The sequence below is a fragment of the Rhincodon typus genome, chromosome 11, assembly GCF_021869965.1.
Source record: "Rhincodon typus isolate 14 chromosome 11, sRhiTyp1.1, whole genome shotgun sequence".
Taxonomy (NCBI): Eukaryota; Metazoa; Chordata; class Chondrichthyes; order Orectolobiformes; family Rhincodontidae; genus Rhincodon; species Rhincodon typus.
In genome coordinates, this window is record NC_063342.1 from 42,374,017 (window position 1) to 42,401,754 (window position 27,738).

Consider the following 27,738-nt stretch of genomic DNA (forward strand, 5'->3'; position numbering starts at 1 on the left):
AATTTTCAGCATCTACCCCAAACAACCAGACAGTGTGGTTCACATTGGTACTAGTGACATAATTACAAAAAGAAATGTTGTCCTGCAATCAGCATTTAGGGAGATTGGTAGAAAATTAGAAGCAGCTGTGAAAAGTTGTCATTATTGGATTATTCTCAAAGTTACATGCAATGGAATACAGAAGTAGGAGGATAAGAGAGATGATTGTGTAACTATAAGGAGGGAGGGCTTTAAATTTCTGGATGACTGGGACTGGTTCTGGGGGAGATGACCCTTATACAAGCTGGATGCACCTGAATAGAGTTGGGGATGAGTTCTTTGTGGTGAAGTTTTGCTTGTGTGCTTTCGGGGCTTTAAACTATCTCAACTGAGGTGTTTGGAACCAGGACAGGAAATGAAACAGTAATACCACGGGTGCCCAAAACACTTGGAAAAACAGGTAACGTTAACTTGCTACTTTCTATTCTAATAAGGGTAATTACAGAAAGAAAGAATGAAATCTAAATCAGGGTCACACAGCGTGTATGTGACTCTACAGAGTTTAGTTAATAAAATTGATGAGTTACAGATTGCTATGTGGAATTACAATGTTGTGGCTATAACAGAGACATGGCTCAAGGAATAGTTGGCCAGATTTTAAAGATATCTGTTTTCAGGGTGTTTAGAAAAGATATGAAAGAAAAAGAGGAGGGTGGCAAAATAGGTTACCAGGAGTAGTATTGTGCTGCAGAAAGAGGATGTCTCACTCAGTTCAAGTACAGACTCAATTTGTATAAAAATAAAAGAATAAAAAGATCGCAATTATATTGTATTCTGTAGTTTAAAGACCACCAAGTAGTGGAAAACAAGAAGAGGAGCAAATCTGCAAGTAAATTAAAGAGAGGTGGAAACATCATATAGCAGTTATAATGAGGACTTTAATTACTCTACCAATATCCCAGTTCAAATAAGCGTCGGGGCAGTGAGGGCCAAGCATTCCTAGATTTTGTTCAAGAGAATTTCCTACAACAATAAATTTTCAATCCAACAAGAAAGGATGCACTGCTGAACCTGATTTATGAGAATGGGATGGATCAAAGTAATCAAATGTGTGTGGTGGACCAGTTAGGGAGCAATGATCATTATATCATAAGGTTTAGGATGACAGTCAAAACCAACACAGGACTACCACAAGGAAGAATAATTAACTGGGGGAAGTGCCAATTTCAATGGGGCAAGAATGAAGTGGGGCTCGAAACACCTGGGACCAAAGGTTGGCAAAAGAGAGCTGTTGCTGAATAATGGGCTACATTCAAAGAAGAGATGGCTTGAGGGGAGTTGAAGTACATTCCTGTGAAAGGGAGGCATGGGGTATATGAACACAGAGCTTCTTGGATGAAAAATGAGATTAAGATATAGAAGAAAATGTGAGCTTGTGACAGGCGAGAGGTAGAAAATACAATTAAGAACAAAACCAAAAATAGAAGGTTCAGAAGGGAAATGAAAAAGCAAAAACTAGCAAACAGGATTGTGAATGAAAGATGAGCAGGTAACATAAAGGGGAATCCCAAAGTCTTCAATGAGTAATAACAATGAAAAGGTGTTAAAAGAAGAAGTAGTAGGGCTGAAGAGGGATCAACAAGAGAATACACACATGGATGTGGGTGGCATGACTAATGCATTAAAGTAATAATTTGTATCCGTCTTTACTAAGAATGGAGATACTCCCCAGGAGGTGACAGGAGGAATCTCAGCCGCATGAACAATTTAAAACTGCTAAGCAGATGGCATTGGATAGACTGTTGGTACTTAAAATTGATAAGTCACTGGGACCAAATGAGATATATCCAAGGATATTGAACAAAGTGCAAGTGAAAATTGCAGAGGCACTGGCAATAATAATAACCTAGACTCAGGACTGGTGCCAGAGGACGAGAATTCCAAATGGAACTGTCTTGCTCTAAAAGTTGTCAGGATAAACCCAGCAATTATAGACCAGTTTAACTAAACTGATGGGGAAACGTATTGAAATAACTATTCCAGATCTAATTAATGGAAAACTCTAAGTTAATTAGGAAGCACCAGTACAAATTTTGTAAATGAAAGTCATGTTTAACTAACTTGCTAGAGTTTTCTTGAAGAGGTAACTGAGTCAGTTATGAGGGTAACGCTGTTGATGTGGTACACATGGACTTCCAAAAGGCGTTTGATACAGTTCTGCAAAACAGACTTGTGAGAAAACTTGTGGAATAAATGGAACAGTAGCAGAATGGACATAAAGCTGGAAAAGGGCTAGGAAACACAGACTCATGATTAATAGATATTTTTCAGGAGGAAGGTTTGTCTTAGAGTTCTCCAGACTTCAGTTTTGTAACGTTTACTTTTCTTGATTTATAATTACTGATCTAGACGTTGGTGTGTGAGGACAATTTCCAAGTTTGCAATGATACAAAACTTGGAAGTATTGTAAAATGTGAGGAGGACTATGCAAAATTACAAAAGGACAGTGACGAGTTGGTGAAGTGGACAGACAGGTGGTGGACAAAGTTCATTGCAGATAAGTGTGATATGATATTTTATTGATAGAGAAAACATGGAAATACTGTAATAAAATAAAAGGGTGAAATCCTAATGGGCGTACAGAAGCAAAGAGACCCGAGTACTTATGTACATAAGTCATTAAAGGTAGTAGGACAGGTACAACAAGTTGTTTATAAAGCATACTGTATACTCAGCTTTATTAGTAGTGGCACTAAATACAGGAGCAAACAGGTTATGTTGAACTCGAATAAGCTACTAGTTGGACCTCAGCCTTAGTATTGTGTACAGCTCTGGGCACCACACATTAGGAAGGATGGGAATGGTTTGGAGAGTGCTGAAGAAATTTACAGAATGGTTCTAGGGATGAAAAACTTTGGTTATGAAGATACATTGAGGAAGTTGAGATTAGGTTTTCTTGGAGAGGAAAGGCTGAGTGGAGATTTGAGAGAATGTTTCAAAATTATAAAGGGGCTGGACAGAATAGATAAGGACAAATTGTTCACTTTCATACGAGGACTGATAATGAAAGAACACAAATATAAGGTAGTTTGCAAAAGAAAACATGGTAGGAGAAGGAAGTTTTTCGCATAGTTAGGAAGCATAATGTGCAGCCTCGAAGCGTGATTGAGGTTCTTTCAACTGAGGCATTCAAGCAGGTTATTAGATGAGAATTTAAATAGAAACTGTATTCAGGGTTTATGGGAAAAAAGCAGGAGAATGGCACTAAGTCGTGATGCTCTTTCAGAGAGACAGCGCAGACACAATGATCCAAATAGCCTCCTTCTGCACCTTAACAGTCTGTGATTCTCAGAATTTTGGTGATATCTGTGTCAGGTAGGATTAAATAAAAACCAAAAGAACTGCAGCTGCTGTAAATCAGGAACAAAAACAAAGTTGCTGGAATAGCTCAGCAGGTGTGGCAGCAATTGGGAAGGAATAAACAGAGTTAAACGTTTCGGGTCCGGTGGCCCTTCCTCAGAACAGATTAAATAGATAGGGGATCTTCTTTCTACAAATGGATCTCAGATAGTTATTTTGGACTGTTTTCTCTTGCGGGTAAGAGTGGTAAATTCCTGTTAGAACAAGATGCTGGAATGTCAGGCCTAAGTATGTAGTCCATCCTTCTGCAGTGAGTGCCTGTCAGAGTGACTAGAAAAAAAAACTGAATACAGAATGTCTGAAGAGCACCCTTGTAGTATTTCAGCATTTGTACTTAGTTAGAAAAAAAATGGGGGAGTGCAAGTGCCAAATAAAGAATCAGGATGTTCTCCTGTCTTTGTTTATGTCATAAAACTGTTAAATAGTTTTGTTAGCCTTTGGCTTGGCTTTCAATATAGCTGGGGTGGTATTCAATACAGTAACCAGCTTTTTCTAGGCTGCTCCACATGGGGACCAGCAAAGTTCACTCGTTCAGAGCATACCCCACCACACCCCATTGTTTCACATCCTCCAACAGAATCACCATGGAACCAGCTGAGAAATATTCAGCTCTCTCCTTCCAATTACTGTATTTTAAATCATTGATGCCTAAAGTTTTGAAAATGGCATTTCAAGTTCCGCAGAAAATTAAAGTTTTCTTCCCACTGGAGAAAGAATTCCTAAATACAGACATTTTGCATAATTAACACCTACCATCACATTAAAATAAAGATCATCTAGTAATTATGCAATGGATGGTGTCATTGCTATGTCGTTTGAGCACGACATCTCACTTCCTGTCCGGTTTACACTTAATCTGAAAAATCAGTGCTTGAGCGCCAGGAGATGAGTATCACAGCTGGGTCGAGTCCTAACTTTGAACTTTTAGCAAGAGTAATCAGGGCTGACTGCTACTTTTCTCCTCCTCTTTGAGGGCATAAATAGTATTGACGGGGAAATGGATATCAGTGAAGGGAGGATGTGATGGAGGAAGGATGAAACAAGTCATATTGCTCAGAGAAATTTGTGAAAAGCTTCACAGAACAGGACCTGAAACATTAACTCTGTTTTCTTCTCCACAGATGCTGCTAGACCTGCTGAGTTTTTCCAGCAACTTTGTTTTTGTTCACAGAACAAAAACCTGACAAATAAATAAGGTCACGAATTTGTGCCGCAACAGAATCAGAATCATGTGACCACTCACCACATAAGAACATAGAACATAGAACAGTACAGCACAGTACAGGCCCTTCGGCCCACGATATTGTGCTGAACTTTTACCCTAAACCTAAGGACTAACTAACCTCCACCCCTACCTTATATTATCATCCATATACCTATCTAATAGCCACTTAAATGCCCCTAATGAGGCCGACTCCACTAACCTCTCCTGCAATGCATTCCACCCCACGACCACTCTCTGAGTAAAGAATCTACCTCTGACGTCTCCCCTATATCTACCTCCACTCACTTTAAAACTATGCCCCCTCGTAATAGCTACGTCCACCCTAGGAAAAAGTCTCTGGCTGTCCACTCTATCTATACCTCTGATCATTTTATACACCTCTATCAAGTCACCTCTCATCCTTCGTCGTTCTAAAGAGAAAAGCCCTAGCTCTCTCAACCTTTCCTCGTAAGACCTTCCCTCCATTCCAGGCAATATCCTGGTAAATCTCCTCTGCATCTTTTCCAACGCCTCCACATCTTTCCTGTAATGAGGTGACCAGAACTGGACACAATACTCCAGATGTGGCCGAACCAGACATTTGTATAGCTGGAGCATAACTTCACGGCTCTTGAACTTAATCCCTCTATTAATGAAAGCTAACACACAATACGCCTTCTTAACAACTCTATCCACCTGGGTGGCAGCTTTCAGGGAACTGTGAACATGATCCCCAAGATCCGTCTGCTCCTCCACACTGCCAAGAATCTTTCTGTTAACCCTGTATTCTGCTTTCAAGTTTGTCCTTCCAAAATGAATCACTTCACACTTTTCAGGGTTAAACTCCATCTGCCACTTCTCAGCCCAGCTCTGCATCCTATCAACGTCCCTTTGTACCCTAGAACAGCCCTCTGCACTGTCCACAACATGATCCACCTTCGAATCGTCCACGAACTTACTAATCCACCCTTCCACTCCTTCATCTAAATCATTTACAAAAATCACAAATAGAAGAGGACCCAGAATAGATCCGTGTAGTACACCCCTCGTAACTGAGCACCATGTTGAATATTTTCCGTCCACTACCACCCTTTGTCTTCTAAGGGTCAGCCAATTCTGAATCCAATCTGCCACATTTCCCCCTATCCCATGCCTCCTTACCTTCTGCACGAGCCTACCATGGGGAACCTTATCAAACGCCTTACTTAAATCCATGTATACCACATCCACTGCTCTACCTTCATCCACGTATTTGGTCACCTCTTCGAAGAATTCAATAAGGTTTGAGAGTCATGATCTACCCCTCACAAATCCTTGCTGACTATTACGAATCAAACCGTGCCTTTTCAAGTGATCATAAATCCTATCTCTCAGAGCTCTTTCCAATAATTTTCCCACCACTGATGTAAGGCTAACTGGCCTGTAATTTCCGGGGTTATCCTTATTCCCTTTTTTGAACAAGGGAATGACGTTTGCCTCTCTCCAATCTTCCGGCACTATACCCGTGGACGGTGAGGACGAAAAGATCATCGCCAAAGGCCCTGCGATCTCTTCCCTTGCTTCCCATAGAATCCTTGGATAAATCCCATCAGGCTGGGGGGACTTATCTATCTTCAACTTCCTTAAATTTCCTAGCACATCTTCCTTACTAACATCGACCTCCTCTAGCCGACCAGCCTGTTTCACACGGTCCTCCTCTACAACTAGGTCCCTCGGAGTTGTGAATACCGAAGAAAATTATTCATTAAGGACCTCTCCTATCTCTTTAGGCTCCGTGCACAAATTCCCTTTCCAATCCTTGATCGGCCCTACCCTTTCTCTGGTCATTCTCTTATTCCTCGCGTACGTGTAAAAAGGCTTGGAGTTTTCCTTGATCCTATCTGCCAAGGTTTTCTCATGCCCCCTTATAGCTCTCCTAAGCTCTTTCTTCAGCTCCTTCCTGGATAACCTGTATCCCTCTAAAGCCTTTTCTGTTCCTTGTTTCCTAAACCTTACATAAGCATCCTTCTTCCTCTTAAACAAACGTTCGACCTCTCTTGAGAACCAAGGCTCCCTCACTCGACCGCATCTTCCCTACCTGCTAGGGACAAACATATCGAGCACATGCAGTATGCATTCCTTAAACAATCTCCACATTTCAATAGTGCTCTTCCCTGACAGCATCTGTTCCCAATTTATGTTACCCAGTTCTTGCCTAATAGAATTGTAATTACCCTTCCCCCAATTATAAACCTTACCCTGCTGTATGTACCTATCCTTTTCCATGACTATTGTAAAAGTAACAGAGTTTGATCGCTACCACCAAAGTGCTCTCCTACCAACAGGTCTAACACTTGGCCCAGTTCATTGCCAAGCACCAAATCCAAAGTGGCCTCTCCTCATGTTGGTCTATCTACATACTGAGTCAGGAATCCTTCCTGAATGCACTGGACAAAATCCGTTCCATCTAAACTATTACAACTAAAATGTTTCCAATCAACATTTGGAACGTTGAAGTCACCCATGACTACAACCCTGTGACTTCTGCACCTTTCCAGTATCTGCTTCCCAATCCGTTCCTCTACTTCTCTGCAACTATTAGGGGGTCTGTAAAAAAACCCCAACAAAGTGACTGCTCCTTTCTTGTTCTGGACCTCAACGCAAACTGACTCTGTAGACATATCATTCTTGAACTGCCTTTCAGTAGCTGCTATACTCGCCCTGGCTAGAAATGCCACTCCCCTGCCTCTTTTTCCACTTTCCCTATTTCTTTTAAAGCATCTAAATCCTGGAACTTCCAACAACCATTCCTCTCCTTGAGTTACCCAAGTTTCTGTAATGGCCACAACATCGTAGTTCCAAGTACCGTCCGATGCTCTAAGTTCATCCGCCTTATTTCTGATACTTCTAGCATTGAAGTATACACACCTCAAACCATCTCGGTGTCCACAATTACGCTCCATCGACCGCATTTCTTTATAAACCACCGCACTCCCTGTTGTGTCCGTTGGAAGGCTGAATACCTCATCCTCTGAATTATAAATCCGGTTCCCCACCCCCTGCCAATCTAGTTTAAACCATCCTATACAACTCGAGCAAACCTCCCTCCCAGGATATTTGTGCCCTTCCGGTTCAGGTGCAACCCGTCCTTACTGTACAGGGCCCACCTTCCCCAGAATGTGCTCCAATTATCCACATTATGGAAGCCCTCCCTCCTACACCAGCCCTGTAGCCACGTGTTTAGCTGCACTCTCTCCCCATTTCTTACCTCGTTATCACACGGCACTGGTAGTAATCCAGAGATAACTACCATGTTCATCCTGGACTTTCAGCTTCCAACCTAATTCCCTGTACTCGTTTCTCACATTCTCAGTCCTTTTACTCCCTATGTCATTGGTACCGATGTGTACCATGACTGCTGGTTGCTCACCCTCCCGCTTAAGGATCTTGAAGACACGATCCGAGACATCACGGACCCTGGCACCCAGGAGGCAACATACCATCCGTTCATCTTGTTCGCGTCCACAGAACCACCTGTCTGTGCCTCTTACTATCGAATCCCCCACTACAATTGCTCTCCTATTCTCCCCCCTTCCATTCTGTGGCACAGGGCCAGGCTCAGTGCCAGAGACCTATCCTCTATGGCCTTCCCAGTTAGACTATGGTCATGATTTAGGTGCTGGACAATAAAAAGTATCTTTCACCCTGGGAGATTGTTACATTTAACCATCTGAAACTGCTTTGGAGATACCTGAAGAGTAAGATAATCAGCCAGGATCTGGATAGGATGATAGAGTTCCGACAACCCATTAATCACAGGGATTGAGCCATCTTCTGCTAACTGCTGGAGTTCAGAGTGTTTGTAAACCCGGGCCAGAATCAGGTCAGTCATTCCAGACAACACCCTGGAACATGAATCAAACAGACCCCAACATTAGCAACGAATCTCAAATTTAGAAACTCCAAATTAGTAAGAATCAAACACTAAGTTTATATTTTTGCAAATGTTTCTTATTCTTTTTGATATGCATTAAATACTATCATGTTTGATAACACTTGAACTCACGTTCACTGTTAAGAAAAACAACCCAGTTAGCTTGTCTTCATTCAGAACCCTTGGGTCAAATCAGAATGCTTCTAACCTGTCTGATTCACTGAATTTGAAAGCAAATCACACACATGAACAGATATTTGAATACACAGTGGCATCTAGCTCACCACTTCATATTGGAAAATACCAGCTTCGGTCATCTGTTTTTAGTGTAACAACATGGCTAGTGCCATTGAAGTCAGTGGGTGTGTCTCATGTAAATAATATCTCAAGTGGCATTACCAATATATGATAACCACAAGCTTGGCAAATCTTACAAATGGCCACAAGTAAAGGCTGAGGATGAAGAGAGAGCAGACTGCCCTCTAGTGCCTGTCTGGCCTGGTATTCCCAGTGCAGCCTTGTGGTGGAGGTCCTGGTTTGGGTGGGCAAGTTTCAGGGGCTGAGGTGTGGGGGTGCATCTCCAAAATGTGCTGCAATGGTCTCACTATATGGGTAATATCTGTTGCAGGATGTGACACAACAAACGCACAGTGCATGGAAGAGGACTGGAGGTGAAAGATGATGGTGATGAGGTGACGTGATTTGTGACTGCCTCGATACCATCTCTTCCAATCTCTGCCCTTTCGTGGCAGCCTTGATCACTGGAGGGAACCAGCAGTGCAAGCACAACTGATATACACTCTATCCTTCACTGCACCATTTGTGCCACTCACCAGTCAACCCAATATTCACAATATTCATTGTCTGCATGATACTGTGCCATCCCTAAAAGTAAGGTTTTAGCAAAGATCTGTAGCTCGGGTTGTGGATGAGGTTGTGGACTTGGTCTCTGAGCTGGCTTGTTCTCATTCAGACGTTTCATCACCATGCTAGGTAACATCATCAGTGAAGTCTCCGATGAAGCGATGTTGTTCTACTACGCTTGGAATTTATACTGTCTGGGCCATTATGGTGAGTAGTACTACTCATAGACCAGACAGTATAAATTCCAAGCATAGTACTACTCACCATAACGGACCAGCCAGTATAAATTCCAAGTGGAGTAGAACAACATTGCTTCATTGGAGGCTCCACTGATGATGTTACCTGGCATGGTGACAAAGCGTCTGAACGAAAATAAGTCAGCTCAGCGAGCAAGTCAGCAACCTCATTCCTATACCTGCTCAGAGTAATGCCATCTTTTGGCTCTGCATGGGGTTGGTCACTCTCTTAAATGGAAAACTCGAGTTCAAAGCACTGAGACACTGTGGAGCACATGAGATGAATGGGCCCCTCCATTTTTTTACTCCATGACTTTGCAGGGCCTCAGGTGATTCGAACACATTAGCAGGTGTCTCGGGCTGAATCTCCAGATACTGCCAGCTGATGTACCACTCCCCAGGCTCTCAACCTGCTAAGCAGGGCTGCGTCTGTCCTCATCCTCCAAAAGGAGACCGACGACAGCCCACACCACTTCCGCTATATGCTCCAGTGCCGATGTGATTTGTCCCTGTGTCACCTTCTTTAATATCACATGAGGGGGCCCCCCGGAAGAGTGTGTACTGTAGCTGTTCCCAAGCTATGCTGAGATGCCTTGACTATGCAGATCCTGAGCCCTTGTTGTGTTGACTCCTCCCCTTGTGCAGCTGCCTCTGTCGGAGATCAGAGAGAAAATGGTAATAGGAGCTAGGGTAGAAAACAGATGCGACTTGCAGTTCCCCTGGGACTCGCAATTATTCAGTATCTCTCCCAAAAGGCCATTCTTTATTATTGAACCATGATATTGTCACCGGGATAATTGGCCATGGAGCATAAAGCTTGCTCTGGCCTTATTCAATATCCACAGAGACACACCCTAGTCAGGATGGAGGAAGCACTGAATAATGCTATGACCAAAGTTGGAGTTACACTTTTGGAGTGACATAGTCCTACTATGCCATAGCTCAAAGTTTCATTAAAATGCTTTTTCCAGCTATCAAGATGACCAAATATAATAACTTATTAATATCAGATCTTCATCACAAATGATTTATCAGCAGCTTTCTTAATAAATACAATTATAGGATTTTTATCAAAGCAAAACTTATTGAATAACAATACAATGGTTGATTGGCATATACAGTCAATAACACAGGATTAAGTACTGCATTCTGCATATTGGTCTCCAGGACAGTCAACTAAAATGAGTTCCTGAGCTATGTTATTCTGAGGTTTAAAGGCTGTTTCAGAATCCTGTCACATGTGAAGCCAGTGCTGGGCTCATTTGGATGTGACCTAGTAAGGGGGCATATAATCAAAACATTTATTTTAATAAAGTGAAGCAGGAATTCTTCTCAACTCCAATTCACTCCTGGCAGTTGCAGCTGCCCTTTATCAATTCCTCTGCCCACTATCCTTCTCTTCATCTTCAGGGAGGCATTTAAAACCGATGAAAGAGTGACATCTGGCCCAAAATTCAATCCACCTAAAGAGGAATTTGCACGTGGAGGTATAGAAAGGGCCAGCAGCTTACCTGAATGTACTATAGAGGCCTGAGGTCCAATTTTGTGCTAACTATCACCATTTTGTTCAAGTGTTGACTATTTGCAAAGTGCTGAGCAGAATCCAATTTCCACCCACAAATTCAGTTCAGTATGCGGCTTATTTGGAGGCAGACAAAGGGGAAATCAGCTGTTGATTAATTTCAATTGCCTGGCCGCTATGACCCTCATTTAAAATATGGGATTCCCTTTCCCAATTCATTGTACCTTGAATAAAGAGTCAAATTAACACCCCTCATCCTTTCCTTCACTTATATATGTTTACACTTCCTTACATTGTTGCTTGGGGCTGGAGTGCTACCCATTCACCTGTATAATGCAGACCTCAGGAGACGCAGATTGCTGTACATTCTAGGTATGAAATCCTTTCACTGTGGATGGAACCTTTAAAACTATGTGAAGGCCACAAACATGCAAATTAAGGTTTCTGTCACTTGTAAATTACTTTCTTAGAAGCTGTCTGCATTTTTAAAACAAAACCTTCCTTCATTATCTGCTAAGATCAAAGTGCTCTTGGCCCACCAATGGGGTTTTATTTAACCTACCCTTTATTGCCAATGCCTTCAAGGTGTTTGCACTTCCTGTCCTAAATAAGACACTTAACCAATAGTGTGCCTTCAGCTGGACCTAATGTCAGCCCTTTCCACTATAATGATGACCAAAGGCAAAATTGTGTGCTGCTCAAGCCCACAGTCTAGCATACTTCCAGGATACTGTGCTTCCACTGCCCCAGGACAGTAACTGGCCAGGAAAATTGGCCCATTTATATTTATTGCCATGAGAGCTTCTGTAAAAGAACATGAATCAACTCCTCAGAGCTTTATTTTCTTTCTGCTTGTTATTGTTGTACGGATATGAAAGATAGTTGTTCAATCTCAGCCAACAATGATCTAAATGATTAAAATGTTGTAACTGTTCCATTAATCAGCAGGCTGAGTGGTCAAAGTTAAATGTGAGAATGTTCTTGGTACAGAAAGTAAAAAATAACATTTGGAGCTGCAGTCCTAGCTGTTCCCGCAAGAAAATCCTATTTGAGGTAGCAAACTAAAACAACACTGTAATGGAGGTTGCTGAGCAACAGCACATGCATCACCTTTTATTTAGAACATTTATACTCTGCACTGTCTTCAACATTGCACTGTGGGATACTTACAGTATTTACATTAATGCAAAACCCTGATTTAAACAAGCATTCCCAATTGCCTAGATACAAAAATAAAAATGATTTACTGGATGATAGTTTTGGCCTGAGTTCTTTTTTAATGTTATAGAGTTAATTGCTGGAAATGCTTAGTTAGATTCTGTACATTTGAAACATAACGTCTAATACAATAATAGTAGTAGATTGAGCAAAACCTTGTTTAACACAATTTTGGCAATTCAACAGCCTCCAGAGACATACAATACAATGATATTGATTCAGCTACATGCATTAATTTTAGTTAAAATAGCCTTACTGGTACTCCACATGCAAATATTCATTTAACAAACATCTACAATTAATCAGTGCAAAAGTTTGTAGTATTCATCTTTCAGTTTAAAATTTTGACATTAATTTATCATGCAAAGAACATTTTAATGAAGAATACTTTTTTGTTCAGCTTTTTTTTGACTTTGGAGTGATGTTGATATACAACTAGCCAGTGGGGCTGATTAAAGAGAATTATTTTCTCACACAAAATTATGAAAATGATGTTGTGCAATAGTACAAACAGAAATTTTGCATTTTTAATTATTTTCCACAGGCAAGAATCAACATGATCAGATTTCAGCTTGGCACAAAATTGTGGAAATGAGGGTCACTGTATTCCCCAACAGTTTGTCATCCCTTACCTACAATTTGAAATATCACTTGCCTTCTTAAACCAAGTGAAGTGCAGCCAAGGGTTATCATGTCAATTCTGGGCCAGGTACCTACGGTTGAGAGCAGGGAGCCCTGTGCATTAGGGCAACAGTACAGACTCCCATCAGCAACCCATCCTGCTTTGGGTTTTGGTCCACCTCAGCTTCTTGTCTTTGGCATTATGGTGGAAGTCTAACTAGTCAGACTAGTCATTAAATAACTGGTGAAAATGATAGGTGACAGTGCAGCCTGAAGGTATCCTACATGTCGACAGTGGGACTGAGCAGATTAACTGCCTATAAGCCTGCAATGACAGGTTCCCTCCCTCCTGCCTCGCTGCTCCTTCAACATGGATCTGTCTCTGAAGTAGCAGGATGATCAGGAGAGAGAGAACCTTTGATTGGATGGGTAGGAGCAGTCAACATTGAACAGACTGAATTATTCTGTATTATTCATTCAGGAGACGTGAACTTTGGTGGCTGGACATCTGTGATGGGAGCAGCAGCTTGGTTTTCCCAGTGTACACTGCTCCTCCAATCACTACTGGTGTCAGTTCCTGCTTTCAAGAACTGTTAGCTCTAACTGACAGCTAATGATTTTTTTTTAAAGCAATGGCAATTTCTGTAAGCAGGAACGTTCCAATTTTTTTTTTTTCTTTAAAGCCTGTCAGAAAACCACAAAGCTGCCCGAAGGTCACAAGCAGAGGTTCTGGCCTGTAGCAACTGTCAGCAAAACTGACAACTTCAATTCTTTCTTTTAAAGTTGCTATTTTGGCATCTGTCTTTCTGACCTTCGGCTTGACAGTGGATTTCCAAAATTCCTCACCCTTGAGCTTCATAAAGAGTTCATTCAGTTTTTGTCACTCCCTGTATTTTGCCACTCGAGGTGGCCGCCTGTAAACATACCACTACCCTCCACTAAGGTCACAGTGGGGTCTGGCTTGTCCTTTGCCAGGAGCACCCTGTAGGAACTGCTCATCATTCTGCCACCTGGAGGCCTTATTTCGACTGATCGAGGGGACCCAGAATGACTTCTCCCCATATTCCATCCAATGATGCTAGTGTTTCCATGGTGCATTTTCACCTTGGGTTCCACGTCACTTTAGCAAGTGCCATTAACACTGTAACTAGGCAAGTAAAGCCACAAGTAAAAAATACATAACACTAACACACACATGAAAGGTTTTGGAAACTCTATGTAAATATAAGCATTATGTTCAATAACAGCGCCTTTTCCTCTGATTCGCAAACAGAAAATAAAAAAATACAAGAAGCTGCATCAGAGTTCAATTTAACCACATGTGGGCAAGATATTGGTAAATGAATGATTTTTTTTTTTACAGCTCTTTGCTACTCCTTTTCCATATATATTTCCTTGGTAATTTTATGTAACATGAACAAAACTCTAATTAGCAAAGATGCATATTTTTACTGTTCACTTACAAACATTACCTGTTGTACAGTAAAATATTTCATGCTACCATATTATTTTTCCCTATAAGAAGCTCCAAAGCTTCTTTATATGTGTCTAATTATGATGTGTACTCCTTTTGTTTAGTAATTATAGGTTACAACTCCATCAAAAGCTTTGTGCAAATTACAACTATAGTTGTACTAATCGTATCGAGTTCCTGTGAATCCAGTAAACCGGACAATACAATGCGTAATTAAGCTTTGTTGCTCTGGCATTACTGTCAATTGCTTTTCTGTTTGTTTCATAGCTCAGGGCACCAGATGGTCCAGCCTGATTACCCAGAGTGCAGTGCAGAAAGCAGGACAAACAAACAATGAAAAACATAAATAAGATGAAGGGCAGAGCACATGGACCATCAAGCAGAGGGATGTACTGCTAGGTAAAAGGGCCTAATAATAATATGTCATGCCCACATTTCCTATTCCCTGCGGAAAGACTAGTTACTGGTGAAAGATTACACTAGAATTAGGCTGGCTCCAATTTGCAGCTGATTCTGATCTGATCTATTCCAACCAATATGAAGTTCAATTCAACAAAACTCCTTTCAAAAATGTCAGCAAAAGCAGGGCTAATTTTTGGTGGTAGGGTACAAAGAACAGAATTTATTTTAAAGACATTTTAATCAGTTTCTTAATTTTGAGTATAGTTTATGAACAGAAATGCTAAATGATTAGTTACAAACAAGACCTGTGATTTGTGCAACACGTTTGATACTTTGTAATGCATCAAGCAGGAAAACTAGGGAATGTAAGGGAAACATAAGGACAGCGATTAAATGTTAAAACTATTATACTTTAATGCTTTTTATTTTGAGGACAGGTATACATACAAGTCCATATTGTTTAATCATTAATGAGCATTTTAGTGTTGATTGTCAATGCCTTGAAAAGAGGCCAAAGGTTGTTAAAATCTCATTTTACTCAAATTTAGCTGCATTAAAATGGTATCTAAGTTGAAGCTCAAACATCTCCCTGCATGAGAAAGGAAAAAGATCAGTAAAGCTGGTCCCTAGCACCATCTGGTGGCCAATGTTGGTAGCAGTCCTTAGGTTGAATGAATCAAATGGGAAGGCTACGACCAGAGAATGAGTTTTTTGTTGTGCACCGCTATTGTCTCGAACTCTGAGCCAGGGCACCTAGATTCAAGGGTGTGTAGTAACATATCCAAACAGGTTGATTAATATTATTACAACAAGAGGATGGAAAGAAATATGGGAAGTCTTATGCTATGGTATTCATGAAACAATAAACGTGCATACTTATATATTTTAGAAAGCACTAGAATGAAGGGTGTAGGCCCGAAACGTCAGCCTTCCTGCTCCTCTGATGCTGCTTGGCCTGCTGTGTTCATCCAGCTCTACATCTTGTTATTGCAGATTCTCCAGCATCTGCAGTTCCTGCTATCTCAGAATGAAATGCTTCTTTATTTTATGTCTAAAAAGAAATATATTTTTTCTGACAGATATCAATTTTATATTTGAAGGATTGTATTTGTTCAGTAGACATTGATAGTTAAATGGGTGTTTATCTTTAAGTGAATGGATTATTTATTTGACAAAAATTAAGAGCTGATCTTGCATAAGATAAATTACCTAAGTGATGACTTATAACTTGCATGGTATCAAGGAACCCAAGCAAAACCAGCATTAATGGGAATCAGAGGGAAAACTCTCTGCTATTTGGAATTGTGGTTATTGTAGGCCAGTCCTCCCAACTCCAGGACATTGTTGCAGGAGTTCTTGAGTGTTGTATTCTAAGCCATTTTCAGCTGCTATATCAATGACTTTCCCTCCGTAAGGTCAGAAGTGGGGTGTTTCCTCTTGATTGCATAATGTTCAGCACAATTTGTGACTCTCAGATACTGAACCACATGGACCAAAGTACAATGACTGGCCTCAGGGTTAGGCTGGAATGAAGTGCAAGTGCTGTCAGCAGGGAGCAGTACAGTACAAAGTGACAATGCAGCATACCAAAATAAAAGGAAATGTGAACAAGTATCTTTTCATTTGTCTGTTAGGAGATTGTGTCATATATTTTGAGCATGCAACGAGATCTGGATTACATTCAGCCTTGAACTGATAGTTGGCAAGTAACATGCATGTCACATAAGTGCTAGGCAGTGTTCATCTCTCAACAAGAGTGAATGTTGTTCTCTCAACAAGGGAGAATGTGAGCATTGTCCATTTGTTATTCAATGTCATTATCATCACTGAAATCCTGCTATCAACATTCTGGAAGATTACCAATGACCAGAAATTGAACTGGACCATCCATGAATATGCTATGGCTATAAGAGCAGGTCAGAGGCTAGAAATTCTGCAGTGTGTAATTCACCTACTGTCTCCCCAAAAACATCCACCATCCACATGGAACAGGTCAGGACTATGATGGCATGCTCTCCACTTGTCTAGTTGAATGAAGGTCTGACAGCATTCAAGGAAGATTAACACCACTCATGTCAAAGCAACAGCCTTTATCGGCAGCACATTCACCACCTTCACCACTGGAACACAGTGGCATCCGTGAGTTACATCTCCAAGATGCTCTGCAGTACCTCACCACATCTCCTTCAACAGCACTTTCCCAACCTGCAACCTCTATCACACAGAAGGACAGGACTGCACATACATGGGAACACCAGCACCTGCAAGTTCCCTTCAAAGCCACTGACAATCCTGACTTGAAACTATTTCATATTTCCTTTACTGTCATAGGGTCACTGTCCTGGAACTCCTTTCCTAACAGCATTGTGAGTGTTTTCACAGACCAAGGACTGCAAGGTTCAAGAAGGTAGTCAACTGCCTTCTTCTCCGGGCCATTTAGGGATGGAAAATAAATGTGAACTCAGCCAGTGATGCTCATATCCTATAAACAAGCAAGAAAAAAAATTCTGCAAGTAGCACCATGTCACAAGTGTACCACAAGTCCATTATGTTGCTGCCTCTAATTTTTATTCCTGGAAGTACATCTAATTTTGAATAATTCTGGGTACAGATTGAAGACTTTGGTGACAGTACACAGCCTTCTTCTCTTCACTTGAAACATATCTGACTGTCCTTCTCTAGTTTGATGCTCACTATTTGGTCCGAAGATAAAGTCTGGATAAATCTCATATCTTTATTGACAATGTTACATTTCAACAGCATATCTATTACTGGTGATATACAAAGTTGAAAGCCTTTCATATTGTATGAGGCACGTGTAAATTTTTTTTGCTTTTCAACTTTTGTTAATGATCGTTCCCAGATTAAATATTCCTTCTCCTGTTCCTACTCCAGGTCTAAGTCCACACTGTGTCACTAATTTTAGTGTCAAAATCTATTATTACTTATTTCTGTTACAATTTTCAAGATCACGCTGATTAGATGACAATCAGCTTGTAGAAATGTTTGTATGCCATTGTTGTAAATTTTTTAGGTAACTAAACAAATAACGCATGTCTTAAGTCTCTTGAAATGTAATCTTTGGTTGCTGTAAGCACTTTTAATTCTGTTTGTCCAAAGATACCTTTATATATTCTGTGTATATATTGCCTCTGGAGAGAAAATTACTGCTTCATTCTTAACTGACATCAATAATGCTTCAATATGGTACGTATTGTGGTCAGATGAAACACAGTTCCACTTCTTTATATTTAGCTATGATTTCTCACTTGGTGGTAGCTCTACTGGATTCCTTTATTAAAGACCATAAATTCTGGAGAAGATCACACTCCAACCACACCATTGCAATTGTACTCTTGTACTGGAGGCACTATTTTCTAGTTTCAATTACTATAACACATTCAACATCATATTGTCTTTATCATCTCCTTGTCCAGTTTTATGCTGCCACTAACCTTGCTGTGTCTTTACGGCTCTCATTTATTCCTAGATGAATATCTTGTGTAGTGAGGAAGCATGGGTGTCCTCCCAGCAATGCAAATCCTTTGGGGAGAAAAACAGAGAGAATATTACACGTAGTAGTGAACGATGAAGAACTGATTTATTTAAAGTTTCTGCTAAGCATCTGTATTGAAATTTTGAAACTTGTACAGATTTTCCTTGAGCACTAATTGTATGGTTTGTGCCCAGATAGCTAAAGATTCTTAGTGATGCTGCAGAGTAAGTATACATTAATCTGAGGTAGCTCCAAGGTCAAAATCCCCTGTTGTCCTTTGAATAATGCATTTATTCAATTCCCTCCATGCCTGTAACAAATAAAGCAATTTGTAGGTTTTTCATGTATATTAAAGCTAGTGCTGAAAAACTACAATGGATCGGGTGAAACTGGCTGTACAGATCCAACAAAAGTACAAAGCTAAATAATAATTTTATCCAGAAAATGGGCAGGAACAAAGTTTGCATAACGTGGACAGGGATGATGATTCCTAGGTAAAAGACAAGTTAGAAATGGTTATTGAAAGTAAAGGCAGTGGGGCCAATTTTAATTTCAACCACCCTGTGGGATCAGGTCAAACATCAATTTCACAAGCCATCATTCTCCATAAAAGTGAATGGATATTAAAATAAAATTGAGCAATTCTTGGGAGAAGTGGGTAGTGTTGCCTACTAAGTATTAAAGTTTCCGTTGTGCAACTCCTCCCAAGAATTCCTCAACATCATCAAGGACACCAAAGTAGAAGAGGAAGAGATAACGATATCCTTCGACATAACAGCACTATTTACATCCATAAACATTGACCCAGCCAAAGAGACAATTACCACACTGCTGGATGAATCAGGAAGACAGGCACTGCACGATATCAAGCATCAACAAGGACGGCACCCTGAAACTGCTGGATCTGTACCTCACAACCCACTTCAACTTCAATGGCCATATATTTAAACAAATCAACGGAACACCAATATCAGGACTGATTGCAGAAGCAGTAATGCAAAGGTTAGAACAGACAGTGCTCCCCACTATACAACCCAAACTCTGGGTCCACTATGTAGGTGACATCTTTGTGATTATCAAACGCACACGACTAGAAGAAACCCACCGACATGTAAACAACATCCTCACTGGGATAAAGTTCACAAAAGAAGAAGAGAACAACAACCGACTACCCTTCCTAGACATAATGGTGGAACACAAGAACATCGGGGAATTCCAGACTAGCGTATATAGAAAGACCACACATATCGACCAGATACTTAATACTCCAGCAACTACTCTAACACCCATAAACGGAGCTGCATCAGGACATTATTCAAATGAGCCACAACACACTGCAGCAACCCGGAATTGCGCAAAGCAGAACAGGTGCACTTACACAGTTTGTAAAATGAATGGATACCCAAAAAAAAGCACAATCCGCTAATACCTCCACAACAGACCACAATAAGAAGGCACAACACAGCCACTCTAGTCACCCTACTGTAAAATCAGAGCTGACCACAAGACTACTTAGACCCCTTGGTATCAGGGTAGCCCACAAACCGACAACCACCCTGCGACAGCTACTGACGAATGCAAAAGAATCCCAAACCCACAACCAATAAAATTAACATAACATACAAGATACCATGCAAGAACTGTAAGAAACATTACATAGGCCAAACTGGAAGAAAACTGACAATGAGGATACATGAACACCAATTGGCCACCAAGAGACACGACCAATTCTCACTGGTTTCAATACACACGGACAAAGAAGGACACAAATTCAACTGAGACAACACATCCATAATAGCACAGGCCAAACAGAGACATGCCAGGGAGTTCCTGGAGGCCTGGCATTCCAACCGGAACTCCATCAACAAACACATTGAACTCAACCTGATATACAAACCACTGAAAAACAACCGGAAGTGATTGCAACCACCCCAGCGAAACGAGGCATATAAATAACAAGCGGGACAGAACACCAACGCTTCACCGGAGGTGCACCAACGATGTTACCTTGCAGGGTGACAAAACATCTGCAATCATACACACCGGCTCGGCGAACAAGTTTATAATCTCAGATTAGGTATGTCATAGGATTGGAGGGCATCTTGAAAAACTGTTGTTTGGACTATATTGTGCACAATAGAAGTCAACATTTTTGATTCAGTACACAATGTGGAGCTTTTATTTCTTCGTTCAGATGTAGTTCCTTCAGTGACATTTCTATGAATTATCTTCCTAGCTATTATTTCCAGAAGCATTTTTAAAATAGGTAACTCTATAAGTCTTTCAGCTTTGGGTGAAAAAAAAACAAACTAACAAGCAATGTTTTGACAGCAGGAGCAGTAAGTTTTAGAAATATCTGATTTTGTTGATTGACAGTAATTTAAGAACTAAGACCAAACTAAAAGCCACAAGATCATAAGAAATAGAAACAGGAATTGGCCACTCGGCCCCTCAACCCTGCTCCTTCATTCAATAGTATCAAAGCTCCTGCAGTTTTTTTTGTATCTGAAATTTCTCATGTCCACTCTGCTGGCCTTTCCCCATAACCCTCGATTCCCCTTCTAAACAAGAATCTTAGTGAAAATAATTTACAGCTCAGGACAATAGTCGATTCTTCAATGAAATATAATGCAGTGATGCTTATAAGATATACACTTGTATTTTTCCACCAATTATGTCATTATCTAAAGTTTATAGAGCTCAATTTGTTAAGCGTAGTGAGCTCTCTTCCACATTTTGAACTCAAAGTTTCAGTTTTAGTAAAATGCTGGATGATTCAGACATGCCTTTGCATTTCTAAATTGAAAAGTTTAAGCTGATTCTTGAAATGGCAGTTCATTTACCTCATTGACTCCGATATGGTGCACTTTTCACCAGGGGGAAACTGAACAATGAAAACCAAAGCATGAAAATATCATTTGACTTGCACCTTGTCTTCCCACATTCAATTTGGAACTAGCAAAAAAATGTTGTTTAATTGGAGCAGCAAGTTGTATGTGCTGACAGGACTACAACCTAAGCCATGTAATGTAAACAAGATTGGACTGTGGTGTCCTGCAGCCGAGTCAAAAACACAGCCTTCAAAGTAATTTCACAAAATCACTCACATCACTCCGGTCATTTCACTCAGCTAAGTTTAGAAACCAACACAGACACCAATGTTACATATACCACAATCAGTTGAGGAGGGAGTTAAATAGCTCCTTCTTTTCCCCACTTGATCAAAACAGGCTTTTGTTCTAAAAGAAATGAATGTGCTGGCCAATGTGGTGTTTAACTGTTTACATGCTGTGAATAATCAATATACAGGTTTTCTTGATTTTTTTGTTTGAAAATAGAATTATTATACTCAACAAAGTCCAGTAAAATAATAAAAATGCTTCAATTTTCACACAAACACCCATTTGAAGTTCATACACACAAACACCAGTAAGCACCAATAATAGAGAGGGAGGATAAATCAAGTAATATCTTCAAGTCCAGTTCTCATTGGTTGATGGGTTGATCTAGGTGGTGATCATCTGAGCATGGTGATCCATTTGCTTTCAGTGTCGAGGCAGTTTAAAAGTGTAAACAGAAGATTTATCCATTCTTATATAGACAGCAGCTAAGTAGGATACTTTAAGATCTCTATAATTGCAGACTTGCATATTCAATTAGCAAACAGTGTTCAATCTTTCAGAAGGGGTGCACACAGAGAGAGAGAATACAATCCACAAAAGGGCTCTTCAAATGGTATAATTTCTGCTATCATCTATGGCTTGGATAAACAGTTCCTTAAACACACAAGTTATCTGGCTTGTTACATGTAACTATCTCCAATTGAACAAGTAACCCACACATGCTAATATATAGTGGATTCTAGCTGTAACTTGATGAGATTATGGCTGGGTGTTGAATATTCCTCTGATCCAAAGTCCTTTGTCTGGAGTGGTGATATCTAATGCTTGTTCCCCACCCAGATGAATCTGCATGGCCTGCATTTAGGGACAGGAAATGTGGTTCTTTCACATTCCTCTAAGGTAATTATCTTTGACAGACTCTTTGCAGACAGGTTGGTTTCACTTAATGGCTTTGATATACAGTGATGCAAATATTCAACCATTTTAGAAAAGATACAATTTCAAGTCACTGGACTGCAGCCTCGGTCTTCTTTCAAAATCCAATCAGTGGTTTCCAATTCAGTCCTTTTTTTAAAATAAAGCTTAGCTTGAAATATACAATAGGGAAAGGGTTTTAACGGTGTCCTTTTTCCATAAATGTGAATACATTCAACTCAAGCGTATTGCTCTTGACTGGATTTTCATTTTAACTTCACTCCTCACAAGAACATACTTTCAACTGTAAATCTGTTTTAACCATTGGAGGTCCATTAAAAATAATTTTTAAACTAGATAATAGTAAAATGCACTTGGTAAACTCTTGACTAACACCAGCGATCAGACATTTTTTTCACTCTAGATTCATATTTCCTCTCTCATATGAAGGATCCAATATTCCTTTTGCTACTTAAACCTCATGAGTAAGATATTAAGCTGACTGAATAACAATAGACCACAAATATGTAAAATTACATTGCAATTTTTGTCAGCCCAGTATTGTATTACTTTCTCTCTTGATCTCTAAATCATATCCTACATTCCTAACATTAAAATTTCATTCAACTACCATGCTTTTTCTCATATTCATTGGGAGTTAAATGACATGCAGGCGCCAGCGGATGACAATTGAATGGATAGTCTGTCAGATGTTAGACTGTCTGCCTTCCTCATCAAAATCAATTGTAAACTTGGATCTCAGAACAATTCTGCCACATGAAGGGATTGTGTATGCTCCCTGGTCAGTGTGTCACTGCATTAAAACATTTTGCCTCTGGCACTGCAGACCATCTGTGCATATCAAACAGGAACTCTTGCAGGATATGAGGGCAATCTTTGACAAGTGTACTGGGAGAAAGAGGTGCATGCCTATAGACAAATATACCAGCCATATTTAGCATCACTAACACAGGGAAGAGAAGGACTATACGGCATGGTTTTCTGTATTAAAAAGAAAATAATACATTTGCCTATATGCCTTACTGAATATATACCTCAGTCATTTGAAAGCTGCAACTCATGCAAAATGCCCAGAAGAGCAATTATATGCAATTTCAGTGATAGATAGTAATTTACCCACACATCCAATTAAGCCTACAAATCCCCCGAATAAAAGGCTAACATTTGACATTTCTCATATAGTGGTGCTGTACTTTTTAAAGTAGAGTTTGCTTTACACATGCCAGGGGTCACATTTTAACTGGACAATTCCACAACACTGCAGCCATTTCAAAATATCTTATAAAATCTTCCTTGTACCAGTTGGTACATTGGATCCTGGCCTCACCCCACCTTAAGCTGCACAGTCCACTAGAACCTGCCAAATATTTGTTATTCAACTTCTTCTCCTTCATTTGGGCTAAATAATTCTATCTAAGGATGGGTGTAGGTGAAGGGGAGGCCAAAATTTGTTTTGTGGGGCTCAGAGAAGTATCTTTTTCCTTTTGTATAAACGAAGGAAACTGAGACGGTGAGAATATCTAGATCTCTGAGAGATATGGTGCAGCAGCTTTCCTGGGATAACAAGTAAATCAGGGTATTTTCAGCATAATGAGACATTTGATTTTCTAAGACAGGTTCCCATCTACTTCTAGTAGGTGCCTCAGTCACTTGACTACAGTGAGCAGTTAAAACGCTGACCAACAGATTTCCAGTGAAAACATGGTGTTGAGTCCCAGTGTTGCCTTTTAAAAGCCCATCAACACTGTTCCTGCCAAGTGTGCTGAGTTAATTAAACTCTCATCCATTCCCTCACATATTGCTTGAGCGTCTACTCAACAGCTAGCAACCACAGAGTGACAGGGTTCACCATTCAGGGTCTTTTAACTTAACATTTCCCAGCAATTACTGGCCAATATTATTATTCACTGACTCAAATTGGAATTTTAAAATTTAGTTGCTGCTGAAACAATGAGACCATTAGCTGGTTGTGAACCTGTTGAACGCTTCAATAGATATTGCTTGACTCTTTTCCAGAAGAAATGGGTAACTTTCCAACTACTGACGGAGGGCGAAGGTGAACCATCTTTTAAAATAAAAGATGTGGTGTACAATGCTACAACAGAACCTAGATTCTTGAGGTTGCAACAACTACAGGATTAGAGATGATCTGAGAAGGCTTCCCCCCACACCCCTCCCACCCCACTGGCTCTCACTCTTACCTGAAGTTTCTGCAGCAGAATCTGGCACACAGGAAGTACAGTAAAACTTCTCCAATCCAGTAGATATGTATGGAAGGCACAAAAAAAATGTCAGCAGCAGACCCTACTTCCTCTATCTCGGTGATAGTGCTCCAAGGGGATCCACTACCTCACATGTAATGTATCTTCCCTCCCCCTCAGTTGCCAAACCCACACTGACCTTCCTAGCATTCTCCTACACAACACTCCTCTGTATACCACATCTTGCAGCTCCATTCATTCCCACTCTCCAGGAACCTCAAATTTCCATCTGAACAGCCAGCACTCTCACCTTAATGTCCTCTCACTCTCATGCCTCAATCACCTTGATTTGATTTGACTTATTGTTGTCATATGTACCTCAGTACAGTGAAAAGTTTTGTTTTGCAAGCAGTGCAGGCAGATCATAACATACAAGGACAACTAGATCACAGGCTGTTTAGATAGAGCAAGGCATACTGGGTTACAGCTGCACAGGCAATGCACAAAAGCAAGATCAACATTAGATTTGAAATTTGCGAGGACCTGTCAGCAGTTTAATAACGCTGGGTAAGAATCTATTCTTGAACCTGTTGGTACATGTGTTTTAGCTTCTGTATCTTTTGCCTGACAGAAGAGGTTGGGAGAGAGTGTAACCGAGGTGGGAGGGGTCTTTGATGATGTTGGCTGCCTTTCTACGGTAATGAGAAATGTAGATGGAGTCCATGGATGGGAGATTGGCTTGTGTGGTGGGCTGTGTTCACAACTTTCCGTAGTTTCTTACTGTCCTGGGCACAGCAGTTGCCGTACCAAGCCATGATGCACCCAGATTGAATGCTTTCTTTGGTGCATCTGTGAAAGTTGGTGAGGATCCTTATGGATATGCCAAATTTCCTTAGCTGCCTGAGAAAGAATAGGCGTTGTTGTGTGTTTTTGACTGTTGCATCTAGGTGGGAGGTCCAGGACAGATTGTTGGTTATTGTTGCTCCTAGGAACTTGACACTCTAGACCCTCTCCACCTCAGCTCCATTGAGCTCGATAGGGGCATGTCCTCCTCCTTTCTTCCTAAAGTCGATGATCAATTCTTTAAGTTTGCTGACATTGAGAGAGGGTTTGTTATCTTTGCACCACGACACCAAGCATTCTATCTCCTTCCTGTATTCTGTCTCATCATTGTTTGATATCCGGCCTACAATGGTGGCGTTGTCAGCGAACTTATATATAGTATTCAGATGAAATTTGGCTACACAGTCATGAGTGTACAGAGAGTACAGTAGGGGACTGAGAATGCATCCTTCTGGCACGCTGGGGTTGAGGATTATTGTGGAGGAGTTGCAGTTGTCAATCTTCACTGATTGCGGTCGGTGGGTCAGGAAGCTGAGGATCCAGTTGCAGAGGACAGAGCAGAGACTTAAGTCTCAGAGTTTTAAGATTATTTTGGTCGGGATTATAGTGTTGAAAGCAGAGTGTAGTCGATGAGTAGAAGCCTAACCATTCCATCTGAACAAGCCATTGCAAGCTTCATATTTTTCTGTTTATGCCCTTGCAGAAAGGGTGAATATACAACTATGAGGAGTGGCAGAAACTTGGGAGGGTTGACTGTTCAATGGCAGGCACCTTGATGCAATTGACAATGCATGCCAACACATTCCACTGGGATGTGGCATTGTGCCAGAAAGCTGCAAAAAGCTGCAGATGCAGCTTTCTGTACCTGGAGGCATTGGTATTCAAATATGTTGAGGGAGCTGATCTTCTACTTGTAGACCCTTTGGGGTCTTGCTTCTTTGCAGCTGGAACTCCTATCCTTTCTGTCTACCTTGTGGAGTTTGGGAAAAGACAGGTGGTGCTATGACTGGTCTTGCTCCTTATGCTACAGATGTTGCCGCTTCCCCTACTCTTCAGAGATGCCAGTTAGAGCCACAGAAGACACAGCCACGGCAAGAGCTGGAACAGGGTAGTGAGTTGAAGGTGAATAAGTGAGGTGCAAGACAGGCGAGGTGTGATGACCAGCTATCAAGCACTGAGAGTGATCTCTGAGAAGGAATATTACGAGCAGCAGCCCCTTTCCCGGCCTTGGTTACAGGTCTTCAGTTTAAGTTAACAACAGGTTCCCAGCCTGTCAATTTCAATGAACACCAACCCCCCCCACCACCATGCTGTGCACCTGCCTTGGTGACTCTTATGAGTTCCACAGAGTTCAAAATAGTTCCATTGCTTGTTAAAGCCAGAATTAATTCAATTGTTTATTAGAATATTTGAACGCCTAACCAACAAATACAAGGCATTTTCCCACTCACCTACAAACCCAGAACTGGGCAGGATGACATTGGGATCCTAACTCAATATCATCTTTAAAGGATTTAACTCCCTGCCTAGAACCAAACCCATCTCCCTTCATCAATAAAAATTCTCATGATTTCTTCTTTTGTGAGTTTCTGTGCTACTGTAATGACTGTGTTCCATAAATTACTGCATACTTTTCAGATTGATCAAAACCCGTAATGAATAATTTGGGCTTTGTGGGCCATGAGTGATATGCAAATGGTAACTTGCTTTACATCTGTCACAATACTTTAAAATTTCTCTTGGAAAAAAAAAAATCAATAAGTGAAAAACATCCTATTCCACCTTTCCTGCAACAAAAATCTGCTAAACTGTCAGCATAATAACCAGCAGCGTAACATTTTTACATGGACAAAAATAAACACAGATCTCATTATTTACTCTTACACTGGAGACTTCAGCATAATTGTAGGATAATTGTTTATTAAAAATGCAACAAATCTTTTTCAGCAAATTAATTTCATCAACATCTCGTGCTGTCTTTTCTATTTAGTCATTGCTGGTACAGTCTCAATGCCCATTCTAAACAGGTTTCTTTATCTACACTAATTGACAGAGACAGAAAAGTTTGAATCAAGCTTGACCTCTCGAGAAGGAACTCAGATGAGAAGGGCCCACAGGATATCAGATCAGAATTTGGCCATTCAGCCCATTGAGTCCACTCTACTATTTGATTAAGGCAATTGATTCCAATCTCATGTATCAAGTTGTTGTAATATTTCCAATAGAATTTTCTTCATTTTGATTTTCAATTTACGCATTTTCTTTGCCACACTGCGCTCCATTTCTG

General features: G+C 40.6%; 1 protein-coding gene across 1 annotated transcript in view; it reads right to left on the minus strand.

Annotated features, from left to right (window-relative positions):
* Window positions 1-27,738, minus strand: part of otc (ornithine transcarbamylase) — a 59,690-nt gene that overhangs the window by 16,845 nt on the left and 15,107 nt on the right. Inside the window, exons 4-5 of the mRNA XM_048602946.1 lie at window positions 18,309-18,396; window positions 8,334-8,487 (exon numbers count right to left, since the gene is read on the minus strand). Of these exons, the coding sequence (XP_048458903.1) occupies window positions 8,334-8,487; window positions 18,309-18,396 (242 nt within the window). The remainder of the gene's footprint in view (window positions 1-8,333; window positions 8,488-18,308; window positions 18,397-27,738) is intronic.